The 12,080-nt window shown below is 45.3% G+C and overlaps 1 protein-coding gene across 1 annotated transcript in view; it reads right to left on the bottom strand.

Moving 5' to 3' along the window:
* The window catches only part of LOC113815728 (collagen alpha-2(IV) chain-like), a gene marked incomplete at its 5' end in the record, with an annotated part of 11,995 nt that extends 188 nt beyond the window's left edge, over positions 1-11,807 (bottom strand). Inside the window, 5 exon segments of the mRNA XM_070120479.1 lie at positions 1-2,383; positions 4,946-5,060; positions 7,262-7,433; positions 8,495-8,696; positions 10,992-11,807. The exon segment at positions 1-2,383 is cut by the window's left edge and continues 188 nt beyond it. Of these exon segments, the coding sequence (XP_069976580.1) occupies positions 2,126-2,383; positions 4,946-5,060; positions 7,262-7,433; positions 8,495-8,696; positions 10,992-11,807 (1,563 nt within the window).
* Between the last annotated feature and the right edge of the window lie 273 nt (positions 11,808-12,080).

The following is a 12,080-nucleotide window of genomic DNA, read 5'->3' as shown; positions in this document are numbered from 1 at the left end:
GTAATAGTATTAATAATGATAATAATAATAATGATTAATAATAATAATAATAATAATAATAATAATAATAAAAATGATAATAATAATTATGATATTTTTTTCTTTTTTGAGTCGACAACAATTTTTTAATAAAGCTGTTGTCTTTAAAATCTATTTTTGATAAAGATAAAAACAATAATAATAATAATAATAATAATAAACAATAATAATGCTAATAATGACAATGATAGTAATATTCTATAATTTTCTACACTCATTTTCCTCCTAAAAAATTCATACATAAGAAAAAAATATATATTGTTTTATCCAAGTTAACGTTATATTATTTCATAGGAAATTTATCCTTAAAATTATCCAAAAATTGGCAGTGAAGGAAATATTTTTTTTTTATTATATATCTTTTTTGTATTTTTTTTTCTAAAAGTTTTTTTTTTCATTTAATTATATATCTTTTTTAAAATCCTACAACAAGGAAACAACACGTTTAGCACCGGAAAAAAAACACCAAAATAACCTTAAAATTACAATAAAAAAATTAAAAACACCCACAGTTTTCTTTCTACGTAAAAAATCATGAAATTGGATTTTTAAAAACTTTCTTTATCGATGTTTAAAAAAACTATTATCTACCAATGATTTTTAAAAACCAAATTTTAATTAATGATTTTTAAAAAACATTTTTTCACCAACAAATTTTAAAAACCAAATTTTAATTAATGAATTTTAAAAACCACATTTTTTTCACCAACAATTTTTAAAAAACCAAATTTTTGTTGATTTTTAAAAACCCTTTTTTCTCTTAATGATTTCTAAAAAAATCTTGTTTCTACAGATTTCTATAAAAAACATTTTCATCAATAATGTTTTTAGAAACCCATTCTCTACAAATGATTTTTAAAAACCTGATTTATTATCTTAAGTTTCAAAAAAATCATTTCTTTTACGTAAAAAAAAAAAAAAAAAAAAAAAATTAGGAAACGCAATTTTTTTTTAAAAATCAAGTATTCAAAATCATGATTTTTTTAAAAATTACTATTTAATTTATTGTAAGAAATGAGAGAAAAAAATGAAGCACCATGTGGACTCTTACTATTAATTAGTATTAATTACATTTAATACTAATTAATAATGATTAAAAAAAATAATTGAGCACATAAATTTTTATTTTTGTGAAAAGACATATGACAAAAAAATGTAAATTGTAGACTTATTATTAAGAAAAAAAAAGAAAATAATAAAAAATAACATTAGACTAGACAAAATAAGAACACATATTTACACTGGTATTTTTTTTTTCCAAAAATCATATAAAGTAGAAAAAATAACAAAAAAAGAGTTTTAACTAATGGGTTGTATTAATTAAACTCTTTTTTTTACATCAATTCATTTAATTAAATGAATTCATTCTATATATATTTTTTGAGAAAGTAAAAAAAGAGAAAAAAAAATCCCGCTAAAAAATAGCGAAAAACCGCTACATAAAATCCATGCGGGAAATCGCTAACTTGATCGAGCAATATCGACTGTTGATTTTCCTTATTCTTAATCCTCTCCTATCCTATCCATCCTTTTCTCTTACCTCTTGTCCTTTATCCTCCGTTCTCTCTATCCTTTTCTCTTTCCTCTTGTCCTTTATCCATTCGCTATCCTGTCCTCCTGTCTTTATTTGAATGGAATTGAAAGAGTGTTTATCTTCTCTAACCAATCCTCGTCTCGTCTTATTCGCACCTTAAAGGGACCGTTATTCGCCCCTCAGAAGGACCGTTATTCGCACCTTCTCAATCCGAGATTCGAACCTGCTTCAAACCTCTCTCTCACTCTCTTTTTCGTCTATTTCCATCGTTCTCTTCATCTTTATTGTCATCCATCCTTCTTCCTTCCTCCTCCTCCTCCTTCTCAACACCCTTCCAACCCTTTCTCAACCCTAATTCACATTAAAAGACCCATCCTAAGATGCTCTACTTTCACTCTCGAAACCTCGCCGCCACACCCACTTCTCCTCCCCCTCATCTTCATCCCTCTCAATCCTATCCATCCTTCACCCTCCCTCCTCCTCCTCCTTCGCACCCAACCCTCCACACCCTTCCGCTCCCTCCGCACCCTAATTCACCCTAAAATATCCACCCTAAGTGTTCTTAATACACACTTGACACCTCGACACCCTCGTCCGCAGACTGCCAGCCTTGAGCGTCTCCGAAACGGGGCGGGAGAACTGCGCGACCTCCTCGATGGTGGCCAGCCAGAAACTGAATTTGTTGGCGAAGTAATGGCAGGTCCCGCGGGCGCCATTGCACTCGATGAAGGGCGTGGCGCGGAAGTCCTCCAGGCACGACCCGGGGCTGCTGAGGCTCTGGCCGCCTCCTTCGGCGCCGGCGGCCGTGTGCTGCGGGAGGTGGGGGGGGGGGGGGGGGGAGAGAGAGGAAAGTTAGTATTGAAAATTCTTAGAGAAAAAATCCTCAATTTCCTAAAAAATAATTAATAATAATAATAATAATAATATTATTAAATTCATTAAAATTTCCTAAATGATATTAATATTTAATAATAATAATAATAATAATAATAATAATAATAATATTAAATTCCTCAATTTCCTAAATGATAATTAATAATTAATAATAATAATAATAATAATAATATTAAATTCATGAAAATTTCCTAAATGATAATTAATAATAATAATAACAACAACAACAATAATAATAAATTCATTAAAAAAATCCCTATAATTTCTTTCCTTTTTTTATCCTTAAAGATTCCTCAAAAAAATTTAAAATCCATTAAGTAATCCTCAAAGTTTTCAAAAAAAAAAAAAAAAAGTTCAAATTCATTTCAAAAATCCTTAAAGATTCCTAAAAAAAAAAAAAAAAAAAAAATGTCTTTCTTAAAAAAAAAAAAAAATCCTTAATATTTTCTCCAAAATAGACAGTAAAAATATCCTTAAAATATACTTAAAATATACACCCTTGATCACCCTAAAACTATCGTAACAACCCTAAAACACTTAAAAACCGTAATACACCCTAAAAAAAAAGAAAAGAAAAGAAAAGAAAACAACAAAAAAGAAAAAAAGAACATTTTAAAAACTAAACAACAAAAACAAACAAAAAAGTCGACCACCCATTCGGACAGTCGGGGATGCCCAGCGCCTGACTATGAACCGCCCCTTAAAACCCCTTAAAACCCCTAAAAAAAACCCTTAAAAAACTATATACACCCTAAATAATAATAATAATAATAATAATAATAATAATAAGAATAAATAAATAAAAACTTACCATAACGAACGAATACCCGATCCACAGACCCGACCACCCATTCGGACAGTCGGGGATGCTCAGCGCCTGACTATGAACCGACCCTTAAAACCCATTAAAACCCTTAAAACCCCTTAAAAACCTATATACACCCTAATAATAATAATAATAATAATAATAATAATAATAATAATAATAAATAAATAAAAACTTACCATAACGAACGAATACCCGATCCACAGACCCGACCACCCATTCGGACAGTCGGGGATGCTCAGCGCCTGACTGTGAACCGACCCTTAAAACCCCTAAAAAACCCTTAAAACCCCCTAAAAACCTATATACACCCTAAACAAAAACAAAAAAACAAAAAATAAATAAATAAATAAATAAAAACTTACCATAACGAACGAATACCCGATCCACAGACCCGACCACCCATTCGGACAGTCGGGAATGCTCAGCGCCTGACTGTGAACCGCCCCTAAAAAACCCTTAAAACCCCTTAAAAAAATCCTTAAAAACCTATATACACCCTAAACAAAAACAAAAAAATAAATAAATAAATAAATAAATAAAAACTTACCATAACGAACGAATACCCGATCCACAGACCCGACCACCCATTCGGACAGTCGGGAATGCCCAGCGCCTGACTGTGAACCGCCCCTTAAAACCCCTTAAAACCCCTTAAAAAAATCCTTAAAAACCTATATACACCCTAAACAAAATAAATAATAATAATAATAATAATAATAAATAAATATAAACTTACCATAACGAACGAATACCCGATCCACAGACCCGACCACCCATTCGGACAGTCGGGGATGCTCAGCGCCTGACTGAGAACCGCCCCTTAAAACCCCCTAAAACACCCTTAAAAACCCTTAAAAACCTATATACACCCTAAACAAAACAAAACAAAATAATAACAATAATAAATAAATAAATAAAAACTTACCATAACGAACGAATACCCGATCCACAGACCCGACCACCCATTCGGACAGTCGGGAATGCTCAGCGCCTGACTGTGAACCGCCCCTAAAAAACCCTTAAAACCCCTTAAAAAAATCCTTAAAAACCTATATACACCCTAAACAATAAATAAATAAATAAATAAACAAAAAACTTACCATAACGAACGAATACCCGATCCACAGACCCGACCACCCATTCGGACAGTCGGGGATGCTCAGCGCCTGACTGTGAACCGCTCCTTAAAACCCATTAAAACCCTTAAAACCCCTTAAAAAACTATATACACCCTAAATAATAATAATAATAATAATAATAATAATAATAATAATAAATAAATAAAAACTTACCATAACGAACGAATACCCGATCCACAGACCCGACCACCCATTCGGACAGTCGGGAATGCTCAGCCCTAAAACCCTTAAAAACCCTAAAAAAAAACACTTAAAAACCTATATACACCCTAAACAAAAACAAAAAAACAAAAAATAAATAAATAAATAAATAAAAACTTACCATAACGAACGAATACCCGATCCACAGACCCGACCACCCATTCGGACAGTCGGGGATGCTCAGCGCCTGACTGTGAACCGCCCCTTAAAACCCCTTAAAAACCCTTAAAAAAAACTTAAAAACCTATATACACCCTAAACAAAACAAAACAAAATAATAACAATAATAATAAATAAATAAAAACTTACCATAACGAACGAATACCCGATCCACAGACCCGACCACCCATTCGGACAGTCGGGGATGCTCAGCGCCTGACTGTGAACCGCGATCACGTTCGCCGGGGCTTCACACACCACGCACCTGGAATGGGAATGGGAGAGGTCAGAGTGGGAATGGGAATGAGGGGGGGGTTGGGGGGTTGGAGTGGGAATGGGAATGGGGTTGGGGGGGTTGGGGGGTTGGAGTGGGAATGGGAATGAGGGGGGGTTGGGGGGTTAGAGTGGGAATGGGAATGGGAGAGGTCAGAGTGGGAATGGGAATGGGAGAGGTCAGAGTGGGAATGGGAATGGGAATGGAGGGTGGTTGGGGGGTTAGAGTGGGAATGGGAATGAGGGGGGTTGGGGTGTTGGAGTGGGAATTGGGGGGTTGGGGTTGAGGTGTTGGAGTGGGTACAGGTCAGAGTGGGAATGGGAATGGGGTTGGGGGGGTTGGGGGGTTAGAGTGGGAATGGGAATGAGGGGGGTTGGGGGGTTAGAGTGGGAATGGGAATGAGGGGGTGGTTGGGGGGTTGGAGTGGGAATGGGAATGAGGGGGGTTGGGGGGTTAGAGTGGGAATGGGAATGAGGGGGGTTGGGGGGTTAGAGTGGGAATGAGGGGGGTTGGGGGGTTGGAGTGGGAATGGGAATGAGGGGGTGTTGGAGTGGGAATGGGAATGGGAGAGGTCAGAGTGGGAATGGGAATGGGGGGGGTTGGAATGGGAATTGGAGTTGGAGTGGGAATGGGAATTGGGGTTGGGTGTTGGAGTAGGAATGGGAATAAGGGGGTGGAGTGGGAATGGGAATTGGGGGTTGGAGTGGGAATGGGAATTGGGGTTCGGTGTTGGAGTGGGAATGAGAATAAGGGGGTGGAGTGGGAATGGGAATTGGGGTTGGTGGGAATGGGAACGGGGGGTTGGGTGTTGGAGTGGGAATGGGAATTGGGGTTAGAGTGGGAATGGGAATGAGGGGGTGGGGTTAGAGTGGGAATGGGAATGAGGGGGTGGGGTTAGAGTGGGAATGGGAATGAGGGGGTGGGGTTAGAGTGGTAATGGGAATGAGGGGGGTTGGAGTGGGAATGGGAAGGTACGAAGGGGAATGTGGGTTCTGGGGTGGGAATAAGGCGTTTGGAATGGGGGGTTGGAGTGGGAATGAGGGGTTGGAATACGGGGTTTGGAATGGGAATGGGAATTGGGGTTAGAGTGGGAATGGGAATGAGGGGGTGGGGTTAGAGTGGGAATGGGAATGAGGGGTTGGGGTTGGAGTGGGAATGAGGGGTTGGAGTGAAAATGGGGGGTTGGGTGGGATGGGGGGGAATAATGGGAATGAGGGGCTGAAATAGGAATAGGGGATTGGGAATGAATGATTGGAATGGGAATGAGGGGGGGAAACTGGAATCAGGGGGTTGGGGGTTGGAATGGGAATTAGGAATGAAGGTTAGGCATTGGAATGTTCCTAGTAATAATGATAATACTGATGATGATAATAATAGTAATAATAATGATGGTGATAATAATGATAATAATTATCATTCTCGTCAAAACATTACAGGACATTAATACTAAAACAAATTTCAAAGTAATTACCTCATCTTCTGATTAATAACCTCATTAATGAAGACTTAATTACTTAAGCAACTCCCTAATTGACTAATCCAACTCCTTAATTACCTATTCACTTCCCTAATTACCCGTCTAATCCCTAACTGCCCATTTAACCCCTAATTAACTATCAGCTTCCTAATTGCCCCCAAACCAGCACCTAATTATCCCACCTTTACCTCTAATTAACCCCATCTAACCTCCTAATTAAGTCTTTTACCCACTAATTATCCCTCGTACCCCTTAATTACCCCTAATTACCTCTCACACCCCTTAATTATCCTTCATACCACTTAATTACCCCCTAATTACCTCTCATACCTCTTACTTACTCACTGATTAACCATCTTACCCTCTAATTACCCCATCCAACCCCCTCTTACCCGTTAATTACCCCTTTTAAGCCCATCCAACCTCCTAACTACCCCTAATTACCCCATCCAACCCCCTCTTACCCCTTAATTACCCCTTTTAACCCCATCCAACCCCCTAAATACCCCGAATTATCCCTTATAACCCCCTAATTAACCCCATCCAACCCCCTAACTACCCCTAACTACCCCATCCAACCCCTTAACTACCCCACCCAACCCCTAACTACCCTTAATCACCCCTAATCACCCCTTTAAGCCCCCTAATTACCCCCATCCAACCCCCTAACTACCCTTAATCACCCCTTAATTACCCCTTAATCACCCACACTCACCTCGAAATATACGGCCTAATTGCCGAATCGGCCACCGGCATCATGGGAATGGGGTCATTAGTGGAGAGCCAATAAGACTTGTCATTCCGGCTGGCGTAATTGCACACGTTGTTGAAGTCACAGAACATGAAGGGCATGGTGCTGAAGCGGCGAACGCAGGAACCGGCCAGACCTGAAATTGGGGAAATGGGGGAGGGGGGGGAGGGGTTAATTGGTGATGAAATTGGGGGGTGAAATTGGGGGTTAATTGGTTTGTAATTGGGGGTTAATTGGTTTGTAATTGGGGTTGGTAGGGGGGACAGGGTGAAATAGGGGTCTGAAATTGGGAGGGGGGGTCAATGGGTTTGAAATTTGGGGTAAAATTGGGGACAGGGGTGAAATGGGAGTCTGAAATTGGGGAGGGGGGTGAAATTCGGGTCTGAAATTGGGAGGGGTTATTGGGTTTGAAACTGAGGGGTAAAACTAGGGAAGGGGGTAAAATAGGAGTCTGAAATTGGGAGGGGGGTCAATGGGTTTGAAATTTGGGGTAAAATTGGGGACGGGGGGAAATTGGAAAGAGGGGATAGTGGGGTTAATTGGTTTGAAATTAAGGATAAATTGGTTTGAAATTGGGGTTATTGATAGGTTTGAAGCGACCTCTTCACTTCACTCATAAAAATATACCTCACTCACTTCACTTCACCTCAATCACTCGCTTCACGTCACTCATAAAAATATACCTCACACATTTCACTCATAAAAATATACCTCCTCACTTCACCTCACTCACTTCAATTCACCTTACTCACTCATTCCACTTCACTCACTCACTTCATTTCACCTTACTCACTCATTCCACTTCACTCACTCACTTCATTTCACCTTACTCACTCATTTCACTTCACTCACTCACTTCATTTCACCTTACTCACTCATTCCACTTCATTCACTTCACCTCACTCTCTTCACTTCACTCACTTCACCTCACCTTACTCACTTCACTGACTTCATTTCAAACCTCCTCACTTCACTTTATTCATTCCACTTCACTCACTTCATTTCATACCTCCTCACTTCACTTCACCTTACTCATTCCACTTCACTTCACCTTACTCACTTCACTCACTCCATTTCATACCTCCTCACTTCACTTCACCTCACTCACTTCACTTCACCTCACTCACTTCACCTTACTCACTTCACTTCACTTCACCTCACTCACTTCACTTCACCTCACTTCACCTCACTACTCACCCAGATCCTGATGATGCGCCTTCTCGTTCCCTTCCACGTAGAGCAGCGAGTACCCCTCCCACAGCCGGAAGTGCCCGGCCTCACACCTTGGCACTATGGACGTCTGGGAGTGCCTGACTATGAGAGTGCCAGAGAAGTGCTGCTCTTGGTCGGAGCAAGCCCTGCCCGGCTCGCCCTTGGTGCCATCGAAGCCCCGTTGGCCCTGGAGGTGGAAAAGGGGGGGGGGAGAGAAAAAAGGGTGAAGTGAGTTTTTTGTGGGGTGAAAGGGGGGGTGGGGGTAGGGTTGGGGGGGTGGGTGGGGATTGTAAGGGGAGGGAGGGTGAAGTGAGTTTTTTGTGGGGTGAAAGGGGGGTGGGGGTGTTTGGGGGGGATGGGCGAAGGGAGAGGGGGGGGAGGGGGAGAGAAAAAAGGGTGAAGTGAGTTTTTTAGTGGGGTGAAAGGGGGGTGGGGGTGTTTGGGGAGGTGGGGGTGTTTGGGGAGGGAAGGGTGGATGGGTGGGGGTGATGGGGGTTAGGTGGGGGGGGGGAGAGAAAAAAGGGTGAAGTGAGTTTTTTGTGGGGTGAAAGGGGGGGTGGGGGTGTTTGGGGAGGTGGGGATGTTTGGGGAGGGAAGGGTGGATGGGTGGGGGTGATGGGGGTTAGGTGGGGGGGGAGAGAAAAAAGGGTGAAGTGAGTTTTTTTGTGGGGTGAAAGGGGGGGTGGGGGTAGGGTGTTTGGGGGGATGGGTGAAAAGGGGGGAGGGGGAGAGAAAAGAGGGAGAAGTGAGTTTTTTGTGGGGTGAAAGGGGGGGGGAGAGAAAAGAGGGAGAAGGGAGTTTTTTGTGGGTGAAAGGGGGGTGGGGTGGGGTTGGGGGGATGGGTGAAGGGAGAGGGGAGGGGAGGGGGAGAAAAAGGGTGAAGTGAGTTTTTTGTGGGGTGAAAGGGGGGGGTGATGGGTGTTTGGGGGGGATGGGTGAAGGGAGATGGGAGAGTGGAAGGGGGGGGAGAGAAAGGGAGAAGTGAGTTTTGTGGGTGAAAGGGGGGGTGGGGGTAGGGTTGGGGGGTGGGTGGGGATTGTAAGGGGAGGGAGGGAGAAGTGAGTTTTGTGGGGTGTTGTTTGGAGGGTTTGGGGAGGGAAGGGTGGGTGTGAGGGGGGGTGGGTGTGTGATGGGTGGGGTTGGGGGGGATGGGTGAAGGGAGAGGGGAGGGGAGGGGGAGAGAAAAAAGGGAGAAGTGAGTTTTTTGGGGTGAAAGGGGGGGTGATGGGTGTTTGGGGGTGTGAGGGGGTAAAGGGGGAGGGTGATGGGGTGGGGTTGGGGTGGGGTGAAGGGGTGAACGGGGGGTGGTGAAGGGGGTGTAAGTGAGGGGTGTTTGGGGGGAGGGAAGGGTGGTTTTGGGGGAAGTGAAAGGGGAGGGGAGAGAAAGGGAGAAGTGAGTTTTGTGGGGGGTGTTGTTTGGGGGTTTGGGGAGGGAAGGGTGGGTGTGAGGGGTGTGGGGGGTGATGGGGGTTAGGTGGGGGGGGGAGTGAGGGAGTGTTGGGGGGGGGTTGGGGGGTTGGGTGTAGGGAGGGTAAAGGGAGAGTGGAAGGAAGGGTGAGGGGAGGGGAAGGGGAAGTGACGGGGGGAGTTGTTTGGGGGGGTGGGGTGGGGGGTGGATGGGTGTGATGGGTGAGGGGTGGGTGTGAGGGGTAAAGGGGGGGGGGTGGACGTGAGGGTGATGGAACATGTGGGTGAAGGGTGAGGGGGAAGAGTGAAGCGTGGGGAGGGGGAGGGGGGATGAGGGTGAAGGGTGATGGGTGGAAAGGGGTGAGGGAGATGAGAAGGGTGAAATAGGGTGTAGATAGCATGCTCTTTAAGAATTACTCTCTCTCTCTTTCTCTCTCTCTCTCCCTTCCCATCCCTCTCTCTCTCTCATTTATTCTTTCTCTCTCTCTCTCTCTCTCTCTCTCCCTCTCTCTCTCTCTCTCTCTCCGTCCCTCTCCCTCTCTCTCTCTTTCCTTCCCTTCCCTCTCCGTCCCTCTCCCTCTCTCTCTCTCTTTCCTTCCCTTCCTTCTCTCCCCCTCTCTCCATTCTCTCTCTCTCTCCCTCTCCCATCTTTCTCTCCTTTATTCTCTCTTTCCCTCTCTCTCTCTCCCTCCCTCTTCCTCTCCCATCTCTCTCTCTCTCCCTCTCTCTCCCTCCCTCTCCCATCTCTCTCTCTCTCTCTCTCCCTCTCTCCCTTCCTTCCTTCTCTCCCCTTCTTTCCATTCTCTCTCACTCTCTACCTCCCTCCTTCTTTCTCCTTCCTCTCCCATCTTTCTCTCTCTCTCTCTCTCCCTCTCCCATCTTTTTTTCTCTCTCTCCCTCTCCCATTTCTCTCTCTCTCTCCCTCTCCCATTTCTCTCTCTCTCTCCCTCTCCCAACTCTTTCTCTCTCCCACCTTTAATCTCTCTCCCTCTCCCATCTTTCTCTCTGTCTCTCTCTCCCTCCTTTATTCTCTCTCTCTCTCTCTCCCTCCTTTATTCTCTCTCTCTCTACTCACCGGCAGTCCCGGGGCCCCGTCGAAGCCCCGCTCTCCCTTCATGCCCCTCGGTCCTTCGGGTCCCGGCAGCCCGTCGAAGCCCCTCTGTCCCTTCTCGCCCGGCATCCCGTCCATCCCGGGGCTTCCTACGGGTCCTACGGGTCCTATGGGGCCCTGGGGACCCGGGAGGCCCCTCTGGCCCTTCGTTCCGGGGACCCCGGGGCGTCCGGCGGGTCCTGGGAGCCCTGGATCGCCCTTGGGGCCGGGGGGTCCCGGGCGGCCGACCAGACCGGGGATGCCCGCGAAGCCCTTGGGTCCGGGGGTCCCCCGCTCCCCTGGGATGCCCGGGAGGCCGCTGCTGCCCTTGTCGCCCTTGGGGCCTGGGGGGCAGGGGAGTCCCGGTAGCCCCGGGAGCCCGACGTCGCCCTTGAGTCCTGCCGCTCCTGGTAGCCCGGGGGGCCCTGCCAGGCCCTTGTCGCCGGGGAGACCCGGGTACCCCTTCTCCCCGGGGGCACCGGGGCGTCCGTCCTGCCCCGGGAGCCCCGGCTGCCCCGATAGGCCCCGGTCGCCCTTGGGACCCGGCAGCCCCGGGGGAGCGGGATCCCCTGGGGGACCCCTCTGACCCGGGAGACCTGCGAACCCGACGTCGCCCTTCTGACCCGGCTGGCCGTCGACCCCGTTCCGACCGGGCTTTCCCGCCAGCCCCGGCAGGCCCTTCTCGCCCTTCATGGTGACCCCGGGGACGCCCACGGGGCCTCGGGGTCCGGGGAGACCCTGGGACCCCTTCAAGCCGTCGATTCCGGGCTGGCCTGGGGCGCCGGGGAAGCCTCGGTCGCCCTGGGGGAAGAAAGGGGGGGGAAGGGGTTAGAATCTAGGGTGGAAAAAAAAGGGGTGAGAATTTTTTTTTTTTTTTTTGGGGGGGGGGAAATGGATTAAAAAAAAATTATGGGGGGAAAAATTTATTAATCTTTTTTTCTCTCTCTCTTTCTCTCTCTATCTCTTTTTCTCTCTTTCTTTCTTTGCTTATCTGTTATCTATCTTACCTCTCTCTCTCTCTCTCTCTCTCTCTCTCTCTCTCTCTCTCTCTCTCTCTCTCTCTCTCTCTTTTCT

The sequence above is a fragment of the Penaeus vannamei genome, unplaced genomic scaffold (genome assembly GCF_042767895.1).
Source record: "Penaeus vannamei isolate JL-2024 unplaced genomic scaffold, ASM4276789v1 unanchor5350, whole genome shotgun sequence".
In the NCBI taxonomy this organism is placed as follows: Eukaryota; Metazoa; Arthropoda; class Malacostraca; order Decapoda; family Penaeidae; genus Penaeus; species Penaeus vannamei.
This window is presented reverse-complemented; position numbering and strand designations above follow the sequence as displayed.